This window comes from Haemaphysalis longicornis, unplaced genomic scaffold (genome assembly GCF_048455015.1).
Source record: "Haemaphysalis longicornis isolate Haplotype H1 unplaced genomic scaffold, Haemaphysalis longicornis Haplotype H1 scaffold_4, whole genome shotgun sequence".
NCBI classification, from domain to species: domain Eukaryota; kingdom Metazoa; phylum Arthropoda; class Arachnida; order Ixodida; family Ixodidae; genus Haemaphysalis; species Haemaphysalis longicornis.
The window spans coordinates 188,506,316-188,527,085 of NW_027526361.1; the positions used below are offsets into that span (position 1 = coordinate 188,506,316).

The window sequence follows — 20,770 nt, forward strand, 5'->3', positions numbered from 1 at the left end:
CGGCACTTTTCCGCAGAATTGGGCACTTAAAGCTTTCGCCTTAGTAGGCGTTGAGAAAAAGGATGGGCCTGCGCCGGATTGGAATGATAAATGATTCCGGACCAGGTTGAGATTGATAAGGGCCGGGCCCTTTCGCGACCGACGCTGCTTGACGATGGCGTTTTTGAGGGGTTAGGGAAGGGGGGGGGGGAGCGGTTTTTAAAAATTGCTTCCTCCTGACTGTTAGGTGTGAGGGCTGTGCCACGTAACTGTTTGCCACTTGCCCGTTCAGCGAAATTTAATTAAAATCCCCTCGGACTGCGGCACGTTAGCTTTACTATCGACCCTAGAACATAACATTCCAAAAAAAAAACTGCGATTGAAACGCCTGACAGCAGCGTTGAAGCTAACAAAGGCTTGTGTAGGGGCTAGTTGGTATGGCCTGGAATTAAAATTTAGAGTGCGCTGCATCCTTGGACAAATGACAGGAACAGTGCGACAGACAAATCATACGCACATCGCCTTTAGTTGCGAAAGCGCAGAACATACCACATAAATATTGTGCCTGCCTGCCACTTTTTTCAGTGTGTGTGAAACTCTGTGCACGCACGGGAGCACTACGAGGGATTTTTTTGTGTAGTTTCGCTTTTCCTTTCGGTTTGTCATGAATTTTTCTGAGGTACTTTTAGCCACGGAAACCACCACCTGCTTCGTGTATACGCTGGACCTAAGCCGCTTAGCTTGAAAGGTCAAACTTAACGAAAAATGCCCCAGAAAAATTTATGACCACAGTAAAAAGCGAAAGTAGATAAAAAAGCCCTCGCAGTGCTCTCGAACGTGCACACAGTTTCGCACATACAAAAAAAAATCCCCCCACCTCCCCGAAGGGGATCGTGCGGAAATGCGAATGCATTGGGTGCACCGATGAGTGCGGTGCGAGTAATTATTATTAATGGCGTACTGAATGAAGAATCGCTATCAAGGCGCCAGGCGCACGCTCCACTGCATTATACAGATTCCGAGCGCAGCGAGCGGAGAGAGGGTACGCGGAGAGGAGAGAGAGCCCGCCGAGCTCCGCCATGCAAGCGCCCTCACACGCCCACTCTCCGCTACTCCGCCCGAGCTCCGCGATGCGAGCGCCCTCACACGCCCGAACGCGCTCCTCCTCTCCCCTTGCCCTCCGCTACTCCCGCCCGAGCTACCACCTGCTCCGGTTGCTAGGCGTGCCACAGCTGTTGCTAGGGGCGAGGAGGAGCGCGGAGAGATAACACCTGCGGGCGCACGCCGACGGAGCACGACAACCCCCGACTAAGAAATGCATTCGCATTTAAAAGCAGAGGAAGAGAAAGAGGAACTTGCACGCGCTTTGAACGAGGAGGAAGTAGAGAAGAAGAAGAAGAAGGCGAGCTTGCTCGCGGCATCTCGTGTTCTCTCGCGCAAGGTACACCACAGCTGTTGCTAGGCGCACGCCGACGGAGCACGACAACCCCCGACTAAGAAATGCATTCGCATTTAAAAAGTGGCAGGCAGGCACAATATTTACTTGGTATGTTCTGCGCCTTCGAAACTAAAGGCGATGTTCAAAAAAGTAAATTAGCTGAAGGAAACCACACAAAACGTGCTATGCTCTTGCGGCGTAAAACACGTCAGCGAATTCGTCGAGTGCGCAGTTGGCGTTGTTTATAAAATTCCATTCTCCTGTGGCGCATCTTACATCGGCCAGATATGCTGGTGTTCGAATGATAGACTTCGAGCGCAGCAACGCTTGCAAACAACTGCAATCGCCGGTCCATCTAGCTGCCCACTGTGCTAGGTGTGGATGCGCGGCTGGAGCATGCAACTGTGCGGTCATGCTCTCGGGACCAGAGAGTGAGGGAGGCGGTAGAGGCTCTTAATTAATATGTTCTCGGAGGCACATGGTGTATGCGTTAAGCGTGCCGACAATATCGCGCACTGATAGGGAGATCGCAATCCTAAAGAAAAAATTCGATGTCTCGTGAGCACACGCCAGCACTGTTTCACCACGATTGTACCCCCACCACTACCTCGCATGCATACATGTAACGATCAACACTTTCATTCAACCAGTTGCAAGTTTGCGCACCAACATAAGCTTTGTCTGTTCCACTGTCCCTGTCATTCGTCCAAGGATGCAGCGCACGCTAAATTTCAATTCAATACCGGCGCTGACCTTCAATTAAAGCTTTTTTGCGCTTGTTTGACCGGCTTCTAAACTATAGTAACTTTAGTAGGTTGAAGAAGACGTCTATTGAGTTTATAAAACTAGCCTTAGACATTATATCTCAAATGTTGAACCAATCCACTCGCGGTTCTAACATCCCCGACCTCATTCTGACGACCGCCCCTGAAACAGTTGGTACCGTGCTACACATAGATGGAATTTGCCTTCATGAAGTAACCCTTAACATTCGGGTTGCGTTCACTGGCACTTGAACGAAAAATTCCCTCGCACTTCCCCGAGGGGGAGAGTGTGTAAGTGCGAATGCACGGTTGTTGATTGCGCGGTTAAGGTGGATATCGTGATCTTAATGAGTAGTCGAGAGATTACACACACGCACACAACTACAAAGAAAGATATTTCACTCGTTATTGCTGGTACCGTTGCCCGGTCCGCCATCATCGTTATCGAGATGCAGGACCAGCGACCGCTCCCGACGACGGCGCGCGCTCGACTAATACCCTCCCGCGCCACGCGGCCGCTACACATGCGCCCTCACGCGTCGGAATGCGGAGCGCCCGCTACGCGAGCGAGAGCTCTCCCGCCCGAAGTGGAGAGGAGGCGCCCAACACCCGCAGTCACTGAGCGGAGAGAGGAGGAGGAGAGTAGCGCCCGCCGTTGCGGCGAGGGCTACACGAGCGCCCTCACGCGTCGGAATGCGGAGCGCCCACTACGCGAGCGAGAGCTCTTCCGCCCGAAGTGGAGAGGAGGCGCCCAACACCCGCAGTCACTGAGCGGAGAGAGGAGGAGGAGAGTAGCGCGCGCCCATCTCCCCCCGTTGCTAGGGAAGACGAGGAGCGCGCGCACCCGCAGCTGTTGCTATGCGGACGACGGCGGCGGACGATTCAGGCTCGCTTAAGAAGTGCATTCGCACTTAAAAAAAATCACGGTTACAGTGAAGGTGACTACAGCAAACTTAACGCCGAACTCGAGACCTTCTATACTGACACATTCCTGCCATCTTTCTACAGTCGTAACATAAGTGATAACTGGGTGCTCTACAGAGACAAATTATCTTCCCTAGCCGACCGATACATTCCCTTATTTCAGTCGAAATGGATAAAAATAACCCCTAGCTTAGAAACAAAACGAAGCGTTTATATCGCACATACCACTTAAAGGAGTACTGACACCAAATTTTTACGTCATGATTTTATTGCTTAGATCGATGCCTAACGGGCTAACTATCATGAAACAGTAGTTCAAATACATCAGCGGACGACAAATGAGGGTCTTTAACGCCGCGAAAACCGCCCTCAACGGCTGCCGTTTCAAAAAGCCCGGAGTTCGCGGGCGGCCAAAAGTACGCTACAACGTCACGGTTTCCGCTGAATAGGCCCGGCGCTATCACGTGGGTATGCGAAAACCAGTGAAACTCCATCCACGTGCCAGGCGGTTCCGCCTTGCGATTAGCCGAGTGCCGGGTGGACGTCACGGAGTAGGGGAGCACGCGGCTACGTCACCTCATTTGCTCTACCACACCCTGATGTCACACGATGTCGATTTCGGTTGAAGCCTCCAGCACAGCAGTCTCGTCGGCGATACATTTGCAATCAATTTAGGATATGTTCCACGCGACGCATGCTGTTCATACTTTACGCAGGGTATCCTGGTGGGCAAAGTAAATGAACTGTACAATAATACCAGCCCCGAAAATTGGTGTCCGTACCCGTTTAACACCGTTGGGTGGGCAGTTGAGCGCGCGTGAAATCCGCTCCGGGAAACCGCTGGCGACCTCAGCGTTCTGCGCAGGCACACATGGCGTCTGCGCTCCGCTGGCCGTAAACCCGCTCAGCTAAAACTCTGTTGTTTTGCACTTTCTTAAAAGCGGCAATATTCTTTTTATTTTTCCCAGCACATGTAAAGGTTCATACCCTACAGGAAATCCTGACGGCATTGCACATCCTTAAAATTTCAGCTTTTCATTCTATGCATAACGCATTGCAATTCAATGTGATTCCCATAGCAAGTAGAAAATGGAACCAGTTCGTAAGAATGAAATGTCAAGCCGTGTCATAATAACAGGGTTTACAAACTGCTATGTTCCATTCTTTAATGTATGTATTATTCGACCAGGAGCATAGCCTGAGGGGGAACTTTCAGAGACTGAAAACTGAAAAAAATAACAGAAAAATGATTTTGATAATTTATAAAACGAAAAGAAAGAAAAACGGAAATAGCATGTAAATGACGCGTGCTTACAGGGTTTTATTCATAGTCACTGGGAACTTCCACACTCAAGTCTGTAACAGGGCTGAACGAAGCTACTCGGGTGCCCATTCGTTGCGCTTACTTCAAACACGAAAAAAAAAATAATGTTTTTTTTCTGCATCCTGCCTGCACTACGCTGTTACTAAACATGTGAATAATTGTCATTCATATGCTGATATCAAGGGTGTGTGTGTGTATGGGGGAAGGGGCTGGAGCCTGTAACAGTCCGGCGCTTTCTGTCTTTGCATGGGGCGTTTCCTTCTGGAAATGACCAATTATACATTGTCACTAATGTATGTTTGGACAACATGATCATGGTTCAAGCACAGCTATAATCTATAATGGCTCTTCGTTAAACGGCCAGCGCCTGCTTTTCAATTCTCACGCGTTAGCAGAAAGCATGCCGACAGCGTTTAGGGTTGCGATATTTCCGTCCACCGACGATAAATTGAGTAGCTTCAGTTCGCACGCAAAGTAGATGAAAGCACATAGAAGCTCAGCAATAAATGAAGAAATGTTGTAGGTATATTTACAAAGGCAAATAACAGTGACTCGAAGCGACACCGTGGCGTTCCTTGTGGTCGTTTCCTCCTCGTCAAAATGGCTCTCTGTTTTTGTTTTCTTTTTTGCGCCCCGTGTCGCGTCGCTTCGAGCTGTCGTTTCGCTTCTCGTCAGGAGCGGCGCTATTTTTTCGGCTGTCTACGATCACAGGACTCCCTAACCAAGGAAAACACGCATTTCTAACTCCAAAACCCCGTCATTCGCAAAGCGGGCCGCCAGTTTGCAGAATGCGACCCCTTGTATGACTAGAACTTCAGTATGCACAAACCGCCAGCGGCTTGATAACTGCTAATTCGATTACGTCTGGTGTGCGTGGACGCAACACTTGACACGGGGGAACCAGAACGCTCCGCAGACAACGATACGTCGCACGCTGCCGAACAAGCTTTTACGCACGTGTTTAAAAAAGGGGGGGAAAGGGGGAGAAAGAGCACTGCACGAAACGCGAAGTTGCCGTAACCGCTACATAAATATCAGTCAGAGCAGGCAATACTAGCCACAGGGCATCCGTAATTGAAAATAAATCTAATCTAAACGAAAGGCTCACCTCCAACAAGCTCCCACGGCAAGTGTGGTCCTTCCTCGACAAACCCTTGGTCTTTTTACAACGCAGCTGTATACTTCTCGTTGGTGAGAAAATGTCATGGCGTAACCACAAAACGTACTGCAGAAAAGCCAACTTTCACTTGCAATGGTGATGATAGTGGGTGAATTGAAGAAAAAAAAACGGTTCCCGTGTTCGGATTTGAACCTGGGTCCCTCGTGATATGTAGACGACGTCAATACGATTGTGCCATTCCTACATGGTCGAAGCAGTTCGGATTTGGAGAGGGGTACATGGACGTACCAAGAAATTGAACATAAATATGCACCCCTCCGTCCAACGACTACCATGGTTTAAAATTCGTTTCAATAAGCATCAAACCGGATATGATGGATGATAAGGTCCTGTGAACAATGAGAACACCCTCGCACGCGTTCCCGGTAAAGGTTAGGGTGCAGCTGCTTTCGAAAGGGCCGTTTGATCTCATTCGAAACTCTAGTGTGAAGTGCAAACCGCACAATGGTTTATAACCACGCCTGCGGCAATGGGAGCAGATTCCTTGACCCCGCGTGTGTTTCCCGGTTGCATAAAAATGTAGCGAAAATGGTCATGGAACCCATCACGGTCTACCACAGCGACCACAAAGCGATTATCGCTATCATTACTCTAAACTAATAATAAAATATACCCCCTATCAGCATGTGCGGTGTTTGACACAGCTTCGCTGGACATTCACGTTCGCAGAGCGGGATGGCGGCCAATTTTTTTTCCTTTAGCGGAGGTGGTTAGGATATTTAGCCATGACTCCCCTCTAATATTGTCACCTGTCACGATTGTTTACTGCTCTAAAAGGAAATTGCGATCGCAGCACCAAGATGTAAAACATGCGCACCTTCGCTGCATGTGGGACATGAAACAACAGGCGTCAGGGAATAGTTTTCCGTCTGTATGGTCAAAGCTGAAGGCCAACATGCAAACAACGTAGAGATATCGTCCCTCTCGCATGTACCCCCATGATACGAGTTGTTGTTTAGCGCCACCCTTGTAACTTTCCTTAACTGTGACATTTTTGTTCACGTGAACTCCGTAGATGGTGCTACCTAGCACATTTATTGCAGGGACCTCTGTCACTTCTAATATTTTTTGTAATTTCTGAACTTTTTCGTCGTTAACTAATGTATGTTGAATAAACGAGTCAGAGCCAGCTACCTTAAGATTACATACACAAAAAAAAACATTGAAACTGTGCTAAAAATATTTCGCGACGAGCTTTTACCCCTCATAAGCAGAGAAAATAGGCTTTGAAAGGATATCTGGACAAAATTTACAAAGCAAACGAGCGAGGTACAGTAGATGTACAAACGTTTTTCACCAAAAATGTCGTCTTTTCCCCCCCAAAGTTATATCGAAAAAAAAGAGCTCCGAGGTCCGGAATCGACATCCCTTCCCGGCAAAATGAAGCCAACGGGAAGTGCCTGAGGCAAAACCGCTCGGCCATCGGCACACAGCAGCGCTGAATGAAGAGTGCGTTTATGTAGCTGCTAGGCGATAACAGTGACTGTGTTTCAGAAATTGTCAATTTGGAACGCTTTATCGTCCGCGTGATGACTTGTCGTTTGCACGCAAGGGAAGCCCTGCTCTAGCTATATCAGTTAACTTGCACTTCAGCCGCTGTGTTGTCACTAGGCGCGTTTTTGTTGATGAAAGATGGCTGAAAGTGACCCCAAATTTTAGCTGCTTCCATAGGCTCCCATTGTTTAAACTTCATTCGCTGTGGAAAACAGCTAATCTTGCGTGCGCAAACGCGCTGTGGCTTTTAAAATGTTTGCAGTGATTCCTGGAAGCGTTCCCCGTTCTCACAAATGCAATTTATGCCCTGCATTTTTAATTAAATTCACAAAACAGTCTATTCCCATTGAAAACACGCCTGCTTCGCTTCGTGGCCACCAGGGGCGTCGTTGTTCGTGTCCAAGATTTCTGGATATGGGGGGGGGGCTGGTGGTTCCATGCCTTAGGCGGTGTAACCATGCCGGTGTTTGTTTGTGATTGTCTGAGTAGTGTTTGTTCTTCTCTGTCCAACAAAGGAGGGGGGGGGTGGATACTGGATGCTGTCGTGGAGGTACTGTCTCATTTTGATACGACGTTGGGGGTGAGATTTCAGGGTATATACATGGTCAGCAGGAGCCCGGATGACTGTTTCACGGGCGAGTTGATTGGCTCGTCCGTTCCCAGCTAATCCCATGTGCCCAGGTACCCGGTGAATTCTGGCCTGTTTTTTTACTGTGGCTAAAAGTTGCAGTGCAGACGGAAAGGTGATTCCGCTTGCAAGCAGGTGACATGCCTTCTCGGAGTCCGTGTAGATATTTGTAAGCGTGGTGGGGGTCGTCGTTCAGCCTATTGCGAGTGCTATGGCTAGCATTTGAGCTTCTTCCGGAGTGGTACAGCTGGTGTGTATTGCGCATTCGTCTTCTTTGAGGTTCGTATAGGCAATTGCACACATAGGTCCTTTCTTGGCTGCGTCCGTGAATATGTGTTTTTGGTGGGGATCTCTCCCAACCTTATTTGAATAACATGCCGCTCTAATTTGTCCTGGAGATGAATTCCTTTCTTTGTCCATGTGCCTCGGGATGGGTGCCACCTGCATGTGCTTGAGGATGCCTTGCTTGATGGGGGTTGTAGCGACCTGGGTGGGGCTTGGTTGGTATCCGAGTTCTGTGAGTATAGCTTGTCCCAACTTAGTGCTATTTAGCCGTATTAGTTATTTGTGACCGTGTGTGGTTATAATTTCTTTGGTGGTATGGAGAGTCCCTGTGTTGAGAAGCTTCCTTGTGCTGGCGCGGAAGGGGGTCCTAGGGAAAGTATTGTTGCTCTCCTGATTAGTGTGTCCAGCCGATTTTCTAATGTTCTGGTGAGGTTTATGTAAGGGGTTTGATATCTGACGCGGGTGGTAATGAGGGTGTCCCTCAGGCAGGTTAAGTCTGCTTCCTTGAGCCCTCTGTTTCTGTCACTCTATTTCTGTGTGTCCTCCGCCGTCACATCGTATGTGAAGGCCCACAATTTTTATGGAGGGCTTGGGGTATATGTCGTGCTTTTTGTGGCTTATGTGTATGGTGAGGAGCTTCAACCGAGGATTGTGCACTACTGAGAGTTCGGTTTTTTTCTGCGGAGCTTTCTAATCCTATGTTGTGGGCTGCTCTTCCTACTGCATTCAGGGCCAATTTCAGGGTGTCTTGGATGTGACCTGGACTTCCCTTATTGATCCAAAGTATTATATCATCCGCGTAAAGGGAGAATTTTATGTCCGGAATCTTGCATAATTCTCTGTGGACCTTCAGCACGGCAAGATTAAATAGTGTTGGTGAAAGTACAGACCCTTGGGGTATGCCTTTTTGTGGGTGAGAGAAGGGAGCAGTGATATGGTCTCCAATGCCGATGGTGAGTTGCCTGCCTTGTAGGAAGTTTCTTACAGAGTTATACATTCTGCTTCCACAATTAGTGTTTCCCAGTTCTTCGAGCATAGCGTCGTGGTCAATGTGGTCGAACGCCTTCTTAGGGCCAATGGCTAGCACAACTAAAAGTAATCCTTCCACGAAAAAAATCAGACATCCTGGTGTGTACTATAACTGTGGTGGCTTCATCGAAATCACAGGGTGTTTCAAATATGAAATCAACGACAGTACCAGCCGCGGTGGCTGGTACTGTGTGGTATTGCGCACTACCACTGTTGAGCGAGAGGCAGAGGGTTCTACGCCGGCCTCGGCGGTCGCATTTATGGTGGGCGCGAGCAAACGAAGCACCAGTGTGCCGAGATTTGTGCACACGTTAAAGATTTTCAGATGATCTAAAATATTTCTTAGACCTTCCGTGAGACATGTTTTATAGCCCAGGCGCACAGAACCGCAATTTAAAAATAAAAGCTGTTGTGCTCAACTTCAACCACCAAATGGAGGCAAAGGAAGTGGCATCCAAAAAAATACACCGGGTCTTGAATTTTTCAGAGGCACACATCTCGAAGCAGGAATGCACAAATTTCCTCAAACCTTCCCTCACTGCGCACTGCACGTAGGAGGACAGCAGTTTCACTTTATTGTACAAAAATTCAGGCAGCTTGATCAGAAAGAGCTTGATTGTGGAGGCCTACAATTCCCGTGATAGTCATCCAACACAGACGCAATGCTATATTTAAACAACTGCGAGCACGTTATTAACAAATACATTGCCATGCCTCAGATTTTATTCCAAACGTGTGAATTGGCGCAAACTCTATAGCAAGAATATTTACGGCTTCAGCTATAGCAAGCAGGAACAACCTGGAATCTCCTGGAAGGATAACGTTCTTATCCTGTATACCCAGACCTATACGATTGCCGAAAACATCAACGTCCGAATTTTGGGAGGTTTTTACCTGAAATATTCTATCGCTGCACACGTACTCCTCTAACAATCAACTAAATACACTTAGCCTACAATATTGTCCACGTTCACCGCCTAATGCCTGTACTACTTGCTTTCTTTCGCACGAAATTTTATTTATTTACTCATTTACTTTATTTTGTTTGTATTTGATTATGCTACGTTACCGGCAAATTGAGGAGCATTAAGTAAGGGGGTTATATTTCTACAGGAATACATAGTACGAAAAATAAAAATAAGACAACAAATACCCAAGCCAAAAGCACTGAAACTACGAATCTAAGCAATCTCGACACAATTGGTAAGAGACTGGTCAAATGCCTTAGACGTTTCGATTAAACAAAGAACAAAGGGTAATCAGAATTTAACGCTCCAGAGAGAAAAAATGAGTAAACACACAACCCCGAAAAAACAAAGAAAGTACCAGTACCGCAATTCATTCCAAAATTTCTAAGAAAAATCTCGGAACATATATTATCGGAAACGCTACCATAAGTTGGTATGAATGGAATGCGGTAAGATCATTCCATATCATGATACCTGCAGGAAATGACGACGAATTAGATGGCTGTGTGTTGCCGGAAACTCGCAGGAAGATCGGGTTACATTAAGACGTCGTAACGCAGGTCTAGAAGTAAAAAGGAGCACCTGGTGGGGACTGGTACTGTAGATATATTTATGAAGAAGGCATAATAACGCCATCATGCGGCGATTAGCTAGCGGTTGAAGTTTTAGATCCCATTTAATTTGTGTTACGGAAAAATGACGGTCATACTCGCGCACCATAGATCTAGCCGCCTCATTCTGAATTCGAACCCACCGCGGTGGCTCAGTGGCTAAGGCATCGCGCGGCTGAGCACGAGGTCGCGGGTTCGATTCCGGGCCGCGGCGGCCGCTTTTTTCATGGAGGCGAACAGCAAAAACGCCCATGTGTACGAGATTTCGGCGCTCGTTAAGATGTCCGGGTGGTCAAAATTAATCCGGAGCCCTCCACTACGGTGCGCCTCATCGCCTGCGTTGCGTCGGCGCGTCAAACTATACAATCAATCAATCATTCTGAATTCGAGCGTAGAATTGGGCACGGTGTTTCGTTTTTTCATTGCTTGCTGTATTTTCTCTAGTACCTGGAAAAACGGTTCAACTCTGTGGCCATACGAAAGGTCTTGTGCGCCCTGACTGTCATTTCAACGGTAAGTTATGAAAATCTTTGTAGTTTATTTGTTTGGGAATTTGTTTCGGCTTACTACTTCTCCCTGTCGCAGTGTTTCTTCATGGGAATCGTTCTCTACGGTCCGTCCCTAGCTCTTGGTTCAGGCAAGTATGGCACCACACCCAGAGTTGAATGACATCTCATTAAAAATTGCGGTTTACGCAACTTGAAATAACTTTGCGTACGACTGACAGCATTGTAATGAATGCATCATATACCAACCTTTCGGCCATCACACGTTGATATCACAATTTTTTTATTACCCCTGAAAAAGTTTCTTCTCGGAAATAAATTTCTGGTGAGCACTGAAGCTGACTCTATGGAAGCTTGGTGGAAGCTCGAAACACAGTGGATCTAACCAGAGTATTTATTAAACCGTCCTGAGGGCTATTTAGATGGGTATAACTGTGGTTATATAGCACGTTGTCGTATGAAACTGGCTTTGAAATCTTTAAACCCATTAGGCATATGGAAAGAAAAATTGCTTTTGCAAAGGGCTTTTGAATGTGGTAGCCGTTAGAGACAATTGCTATTTTTGTAAAATCATTCTCAAACCACTGGTTCCACACGGCATTCGAAAATTTTCTACTTGGAACACGTCATGTCTGTCTTGGCATAAATCGATATGCATTTGGTGATAACCTTTACCAAGGACCCCTATGAGTCAAGTGTTAACAGTGCGTTAATCATTGTCTTGGGTATTTTTTGAACTTTCATGTTGCCCACTTGAGTGCTTGCTTGTATGGTAATCTGTATATACGTGCGCATTGCTGCTCGCATTTATGTGGATATGGGGCCCGGCTATTTGCACGTGCTAGCTCCTCTTTTCGTATGCGTTGACGCATTTGTGCGCTCGTGCGTCAGAGTTTGAGCACGATGTTTCTAAAAGGACTCTAAATAAGGTGGCGAAGACAATAAGACCCGGAGCTTTCGCTCTTTCCTCGCGCATCAAGTCGCGTGGATGCTACGACGTGATAAGCTCGGAGAGAAAGAACCTCAAAACACTTGTCAGGGCTCATGCCCTCCGAAATACGAGCAGCCATTGGCTTTGCTCGGCGGTATGTCACGCTTTTTCTAGCAGCCGACGCGCATGCTCCCCCTACTACTGGCGGTGAGGCAACGCTTTTCGCGTTGGCAGTGCTAGCGTCGGCACGTCAGTTCTAGATATGGTAAACGAGCATTTGAAGGCCAAAATTGGTGGTCCCAAATACAACATGCGCGCTCACGGCACAGTAAGCGAATTAAGATGCCTACCGACAAGTAGCGGCCCAATAGAGTCGCTACATGCGACGCTGTTGCGGGTAACTGGTCCCTGCTAGTATCGCTAGATAAGGTATCAGACTACCGCCACCCAAGCACGCAAGTCGGCAACGGTGGCAACTTCGGTGTTCATCAGTGTTGCGAGATTGCCGCATCTACGGCCTCGCCGGTAGCTTCTACCGCGTCTTGTGTTAACAGCACTACCGAAGTTACAGCGAAACGGCATCTCCGGACACACTTATGCTGCTGAAATTTGTCTAAACGCGTTATTTTTGATTCACGATCACAACGACGTTAGTCGCGCGCAGCCGCAGAGCAGGGAAAAGAAGCTAAGCCTACCTAAGTTGACCGACCAAAACGCAAAAACAAGAAAATGGCGGCGCCCATGAAGCATCGCAGTGCAAACAAATGTCACGTGATGCCAGCTGACCCATGATCATGGCTGCGGCACGGAACAATAGGAGAAAAGAGTGCCGATACTCTGTAAGCTAATGTAGCGACACTAGTCCCTGCGATGCCAGGTCGCGCAGAAGAGGCTCAGCATCGCCGCAGTTATTAGGTGGCCGCTTTACGAAGCCGCACCGACGCCTAGCTCCAGCGCACTCTGTTACCTTTCTATCACCCCCTACCACGCAATCTTGCCGATTCCTGCGCGCTCCTTGCCCACCGTGAAGGCAGACCCTCGCCGCGGTAGCGTGCGTTGTATCTGCCTGAGAAGACGCTCCATGCTTTTCAGCGTTATTCATGTCTTGCAACCGACCCGCTATATCAACAAACTCAGGTAAACTCATCAGACGGATTGCGACGAGCGACATTCGTCCCTACAAAGATACGCGGTGCCGTGTGTCACTCGCACTTATGGCCGCCCGAACCGCTGAAACCACCGTTGGCTTCACCGAGAGGCGGAAACGTTGATTTACTGCAGCAGTTAAGAGAACCCGCCAATGGCGGCGTCATAGTTTTCCGCGCTAGCTGCGTCACAGGGGCTACGTCACGCTACGTCAGTGCTCCCTTGAATGGCGACGAGAATTCCCATGTAAAGAAGGAAAGAAAAGAACACGTAATCTAGCGAGAGTGCTCTTGGAATCATGACCTAATAGGGCCTCTTTAAGTACTTGCAGTGGCCCGTAAACCAGTGAGCGCATGTATTGTCACAGCTTAAGTTACCATGGGCTAGTACTTATATCTGAGGCCACTGAAAGACGCCATAACTTTCAAGTGCGCATATATAAACGGTGCATGGCAGGGAGTGCATCCGTAAGTGTATTTTCTGCGACATTTTTTTTCCGCAGTGACAGGCCTTCCGGTGTGGCTTTCCATTCTAGTGAACGGAACAGTTTGCGCCTTTTACACGACAATTGTGAGTACCACCTAATACTCGCCTCCTTACTCCCGCACTTCTTCGACGTACATTGATACCTCTAAGTAAACTTGTAGAGACGGAAATGCTGTGGCGGTTAACAGGTTAAGCTTGCCTGCAATATACAATATTACGCCAGCTTTAGCAAATGTATATGCTATTGTTGAGGCAGTTGGGTTTGTTGCACGATATCTTACACTTACGTGTCTTACAGGCATGCGGCAAACGCTCGAAAAATTTCATATTTGCTTACTCCGCAGCCAGCCACTGTGCGTTCAAACGATGACTGGAGTCGAGGGAGCATCTGCTGGAAGACGTGTGAGGTAGAAATAGATGGGAATGGAGAGCTACGTGGAAGTGTAGACTTGACTATGTTCCTCTTCTCAACCCGAATAGATAGGTTGCTAGAGCTTATAAAATGAGTGAATCAAGCTAAGAAGCGGCCTATAACAACCCTTCTTCTCAGGGAGGCATCAAAGCTGTCGTTTGGACGGATGTCGTGCAGATGTTGCTCATGGTTGCCGGGTTCCTGATCGTCGCCATTAAGGTAATGGGCTTTACATCTTGTAGCTAAAGCGGATCAGAGAAACAATATTCTACGTCTTTTGATGCCTTGTGTGGTGTTTAACTCAGTTTGAAGTTGCAAGTCGCAAGTTGCAAGTTTGATCCTGCAAGTCGCTCAATGATTCCCACGCTGCAGCCCATTACCATCACACCGCATCAGATAAATCTAATTTGTGCGCATGCAGCTACTACGAATGGTGTTTCCGCTCGTGGTAATGACTAGACACCGGAACGTTAAGTAAAATGCCTTTTTCTTGAGTTCGTATGAAGCCTATGTCACATATGAGCATAAACACGGAAAAATGAAACACTATGAGCAATGCTGTATTGTTCCGATAAGTGCCTATTTCAGATTTCTGCCTATATAAAGAATTTAAGGCTCAAAAATGGCTTTTTTGGTATTATCATCTATTTCAGTGTTTTTTGACTCCACGTTCTCGTAAAACTCTTCTCGCTTCAGAAGCGCGGCTCTCCACGTTTGTCTCATGCTGTTAGCGAGCAGAATCCACGTGCCGTAGCAAACATGCCGATACGCGGGAGTCCGTGCTCGAGCCGCCGCCAGCTCGTCCTGAGCATCTAAACTAGGCCGCCAGAAGGCCGAACACATCGACACCGCAGCCAACGTCGCCACAGTGTGTCACCATGAACTTTTATTTCTATGCTTTCTGTCCCTCTGTGTCCGAGTATCAATGCCGAAAATATTTGCCGACATGCCCTGTCGATTGCAAACTGAATAAAAAAAATCACGCCATATCGACGGAATGAATGATGATAAGTGGGGCGAAGCTCGAGAGGGGGAGATCATCGGTAACCGTAACTCTCCCGTGAAAGTTCGCCCATTACATCATTAAGAAAGACGTAAGACTGTGTGCGTACATTGTACAAATCAACTTTTATTTTCGGAGTCAATGCTCCCAGGCCCAGACCTGGTGAAAGACCCCGCGGCATCGAGGACTACCCCGCACCTCCACCACCATTTGTCACGTAGGATGGGACACAACGGTAAAGAAAGAACTTTTATTTAGGGCGAACTTGTGCCCGAACAAGACGAGAGGAAACGAGCAAAGGTCCTTGCGTCTCGTTCGATCTCCGAGAACGACTGCCTGCGTTCGTGGCGTGATCTCTAGCGTGATCTCCCCCTCGCAGTGCACGTGCGCTCGCGCCTCCGTTGGCGAACACAGACAAGCTCGCGCTCCCGGTGCCGAGTTTGCTCTGCCGGTTGCAGCCGGTTCTTGCGCGTGCAACGCGGCCCACTTTGCGACATCTCCGAAAGCGTGCGGCGGTCACGTACCACGAGACACAAGGGATGGACAGACCCATGACTTAAGGAGTTTCGCCCCTAAAACGAGCAAAGAAGGGAATGAACGCGACAAAAATCGTACGTGCCGCTCAAGGTAAAAGACGCCCATTCGGGAAAAACCCCGTGACGCACAAAAGTTTCATGGTTACGCAGCGAACACGTGCACAACCAGCAGCCTATCATGGGGACATCGCCAGCCGTCAAGATATAGCACGTATAGCACAAAGGAGGAACGAAAGAGGATATAGATCGAGCATCACATCACATCTTCAGTCTGGTCGGTAGCGTCATGGGGTGTGCTGGGTAACTTAACGTTGTTTACAAACTAGCTCCAAAGGGTTAGTTTAAAATAACTTTGCGTGCTGCCTGATGTTTTTAATTGGTGTAACGAGCATAGCTATTGAGTGAAGCTATTCCAGCAGCTTTGTTGGGCATCGAAGTCTGCAGGACAGGATGACTTCATTTTTATCCGGAAATATTGCACTTTACTGCGCTATCCATAGGGCTCACAGGTGTTGGGAGGTTCTATCCTTGGGATTCATCGCGGTCGCCGTCAAGAGGTAGTTACCAGTTGTGCCTCTTCCACCAGAGCCGCCTGTTGTTACTTCCTGGGAACGTGGCTAATAATGCAAGACTTTCGCAACAAACACCTCTGAGTTATTCACAGCTTTGCAGCAGACAACAGCGTCGCAGCTCAGACTAGTCTATACCCACACTCAACTTTTTTACACCCTTTTAGCCAAAAAGGGTGTAGCATAAGTGGAAAAAGGTTGTTGGGAGGCCTTTACACCCTTTTTCTTGAATCTCAACACCCTTTTTCTAGCTCTTGACCCTTGTGTGAAAAAAAGGGTGTTGATCAACTTCAACACCCTTGGTTTTTCTTAGGGTGTTGAAAGGGCGTTGAAAAGGTGTTCAGCTGTTCATTGAATAAGGCCATGCTTGGATGCATAATAGAACTGTCAAGAACAAGACATCCCCTCACATACTTCTCTACTCGCAAGAAATTTTCAAACGCAAAAAAATAATTGCTGGTATGCAATGATTTGCAAATGCTCGTATGCAATGTTCGTCAAACCAAGCTATACCGAGTTACGGAGATCGCCCAAGATTGGCGAACAAAAACTCCACCGTTCGCCCTAATCGTGGCAACATTTGCCCGGAAAGAGAATGATACGTAGTAGAGTACGCCTCTCCAAGTTGATGTCCTATGATTATCACTTCCAAAAAATAAAAGAAGCTCAGGTTTATTGGAGCCATGATGGAGTAAAGGTCGGTGCGGCAGCCAAGAATAAACAAATCGGCTGCAACCTAGGAATTAAACCTTCGTGATAGTAGTTAAGATTGCGTACAGCTTCGCTATATTCTAGTTTTACCCGTTAGTGTGAGCTTCCTTCATTTTTAGTTTTTCAGTGACCTCGTGTGTCATCTTTTGTTTTATGCTACCCGACAAAGCAGCATGCAAGCCAACTATCGGCTCATCACCGTTAAGAGCAAGAGCGAGTGCGTAGTATTAAAAAAACACGGCAGAAAGGTTGTAATTGGACCACTGAAGCCAAAACATCTAAAAAAGTACCTTTCTTCATACGGAGCACAGGCGAAGTTTCCTAATATACAGCGCCCTTCTTTGTTTATGTACTTCAGCGTTTCTACAAGCCCTGGGGCCAATGTTCCGGCTTTAGCTCAAGATTTTAGTTTCACAAACAAAAGGCCTGCATTTACATCGTTCGAAATGAGCTGGTCAATACTCACAATGTCTCACTGCATCGAACGTAAAAAAGTGACGCACCTGCCCATCTGATCATTGTACGTTTTCGAGCAGAAAATAGTATCTCGACGATTCCCCATTTCATAAACGGCTTGGAGTGCTTGAGCTTTTAGGCTTGAGAGGAATGTGTGCACACAGGGGGCCCAGCGTACATACGCTAGCGAAAAAAACACTCGTGCTTTTTACCTTTCTTCCACCTTCCTTAAAACGTGCTTACCCGATGTATGCATGTGCATTTGGCTTAAATTTAGAAAGTTCCGGTGGTGTCTTGAGTGTACGACTTCTGGCTATCCTCATCAAGGCATAAACCACACCTACCGAGATGAAACTCGAATAGCAAGCAGACTACAGCTCGCAGTGCAAGGTTTTCCCGCAGCGCACTCGCACCAGTTTTGACGTGCGGACTTGAGAGCAGGGGACGTCATTACACTTCCGATTGTCATTTAACAAGCTTATACATGCACAACAGTTTGTTGTGGGCACTTGGTGAATAAATCACGCAAACAACCTTTGCAGGATGAAAACAAAATATGAAAATCTAAAACGTGCAGGGGCGTCTTTGTGCTGATCAAATGTCCAAAACTTCCGAAGGGTAGCCTATAGGCGCCTAAGAAAAATTTTTATTTAATGCTACTAAAAATCATCGGAATCTTACAACGTGATCGGTGCTTAAAAACTAGCATGACATTCTCCCTGTCCAAGCTAAAATTCAAGTATCTAACGACGCCCGCATGACGAAATCCCGGGGCTACTGAGTATTTCTTCTGGGTCGTGAATTCCAAAGGATAAAAGTTTTTTTTTATTTATTTAATACTGTAAGCCTTTCTCAGGCTCATACACGGTGGGCGTGCAAATATACACACTCGGGTACAAGCCAAGCAATATCGCAGATACCGAAAGAAACAGAATCACAAGATGCTGGTGAAAATAAAACTTGGAAGATGAAAGCTATTGCACAAAATCATGGCCAGGTCACAAAATATCATCGTGGCATCAGCAGGTGCTACAGTGATCAGTGTTTTCGGAAGCGCTCACAAACCAAAAAAGGGGAACTTTTACTCCTCGTTAAACAGTCTTTCTACATTTCGAATAAATGAATCTGCAGAGGAAAGGTTAACGCATTCACGTGGTAGTTTGTTCCACTCTTCCACTGCTGACGGGAAGAATGAATATTTCAAAGTATCACAGCGTGACATGAATGGTGTGATGCACTTATTATGGTTGGTACGAAGGGAGTAGTGGTTAGGCGCCTTTATATAGTTGTCCGTATCTATGTTTAAACCGTTGTGATATAAAAGAAAAAGAAATTTTAAGGAACAGACACGGCGGCGGGCTGCAAGGGTGTAAGCATGCCCGCCTGCGCAGCTCAGTGACACTGTCATGCCTCGAATACTTCGAATAGATAAACGAAGGGCCTTGTGTTGGACGTTGTCTCGAATACTTCGAATAGATAAAGCGAAGGGCCTTGTGTTGGACGTTGTCTAATTTGTTGGAAAGATATTTTTGATGGAGGTTCCAAACAATGCTGACGTACTCGAGGATCGGCCTTATGAGAGATTCATATGCTGTCAGTTTTACATTAGGAGGCGCCAATGCAAGTTTTTGACGCAGAAACCCTAGCTGGCGATATGCTTTTGTGTATGTGCTGTTTATATGTGCATCCCACTTCAGTTTACTTGTAAAAGTGAAACCCAGGTATTTAACAGCGTCGGTTCTTGCAATGTTTGTGCCCACCAAATTGTAATTAAAATGCTCGATTGTTTTTCTGCGAGTTATGCTAAGGCAAGCTGTTTTCGACACGTTAATTTCCATTCCCCACTCAAGGAACCAGCATGCAATATTAGCTAGTGTGGTGTTAAGTCTAAGGTGGTCATCAGTAGTGTGGATAGTGGTGTAGATCACGCAGTCATCAGCGAATAGTCTCATTTTAACGTTAGGCTCAATGCACATATAGATATCATTTACATATATTAGGAACAAGATGGGTCCTAAAACGGAACCTTGCGGTACTCCGGAAAAAAACTTCCAATGAATCAGAGGCTGTGTTGTTTACGGTTACATACTGCCTACGATTTGATAGATACATTTTTATCCATGCTATTAGGTTATTGTTAATACTAATAGATACAAGTTCGTCAATAAATTTACTGTGGGGCACCTTATCAAAAGCTTTGGCGAAGTCTATAAATATGGCGTCCACTTGATAGTACGAAAGTATCTACTATCTCGTTTCATCACTTTCCTAGTCTGCTTCGCGCTAAGCCTCCCTTCCAATTTTTCACCTTAGACGCCCTGCTTTCGCCTAATAGTTTCTAACTTTGCCGCTTTGGGAAATTTGTTTTTTGGTCCGCCTTAACAGTTTCGAATGGCTTTGATCTGTCTTCGACACGTTGCGCCGCTGCACTTTTGACGAGGAGGGTGGATTTCGCTGCTTATCTATTCCCTCCTTCGGCTGCGTTCCTCCGCTCTCTCCATCTGTGGTGTACTGGCGTGGACGACCATATATCGCTACTGCCGTGTTTAGGCTGGCGTTGGGGAACGCCTCGTGCTACGCAACGCTTCCGAAGGACCACCTCTCGCCTTTGCCTAGTAACGGGGCGGTCCCGAAAGAGCCGTTTGTGCTACGAGCGCCGAACGCCGTCTTCGCAACTGAATGGGCCATTTGAGGCTACCGGCCTACAGTATTTTCCATTGGCGCCGCGGCACTCCACTCAATACACATTCCTTGTTTTTTTGACCTGATAAAGGGTTCTTCGGAAAAGACAATTTTAGCGTCAAAGTAAAACTACAACAGCGCCATGAAACTATCTGCAGACATTCCCCTAGAGTTCTGTAAACGAAACACGTTGCTCTTGGCAATGCATCGTGTGAGGGAAACAAAAAGCCGTGAGTAAAGCGCTGAATTAAGCGAATCCTCTGCACCTATGCATAAAAAACATGCGCGTACGTCTGCAGAAAAAGCACACTGAACATTTGTGACATTTGCCACAAAGTCAATCACATCAAGTAAACTCTCTGTAGAAAATGAATCACCGATGTCAAGGCTGCCGACAAGCTCCAGTAAAAACAATCACTGGTAAAACATAGGAGCGTGGTCAGTGTAGTTTTAAGCATAGTTCTATATCAAGCATGTTAGTGTAGTGACACGTACGCTCTGCTACGTGAAGGTGAACTGAACTTTCTTAAAATCTGCCCTCACTGCTTGCATCTACCCTATGCTCGGTTCTTTTGAAACAGTGCATGCCCTGCTCCCGTTAAATGTGGTATTGATACAATACGGGGCTACAATACGGGGCTTCTTTCCAGTAAGAAATTAGAAGCCATTGTTCACTATGTCAAGGTGGATGATTGGCGCAGCCTTTTT

At 47.0% G+C, this 20,770-nt stretch overlaps 1 protein-coding gene across 1 annotated transcript in view; it reads left to right on the forward strand.

The window, feature by feature from the left end:
- Positions 1 to 20,770, forward strand: part of LOC144179590 (sodium-coupled monocarboxylate transporter 2-like) — a 203,932-nt gene that overhangs the window by 91,383 nt on the left and 91,779 nt on the right. The window contains exons 3-6 of the mRNA XM_077708004.1: positions 11,069 to 11,137; positions 11,210 to 11,261; positions 13,710 to 13,777; positions 14,244 to 14,324. Coding sequence (XP_077564130.1) covers positions 11,069 to 11,137; positions 11,210 to 11,261; positions 13,710 to 13,777; positions 14,244 to 14,324 — 270 coding nt within the window. The remainder of the gene's footprint in view (positions 1 to 11,068; positions 11,138 to 11,209; positions 11,262 to 13,709; positions 13,778 to 14,243; positions 14,325 to 20,770) is intronic.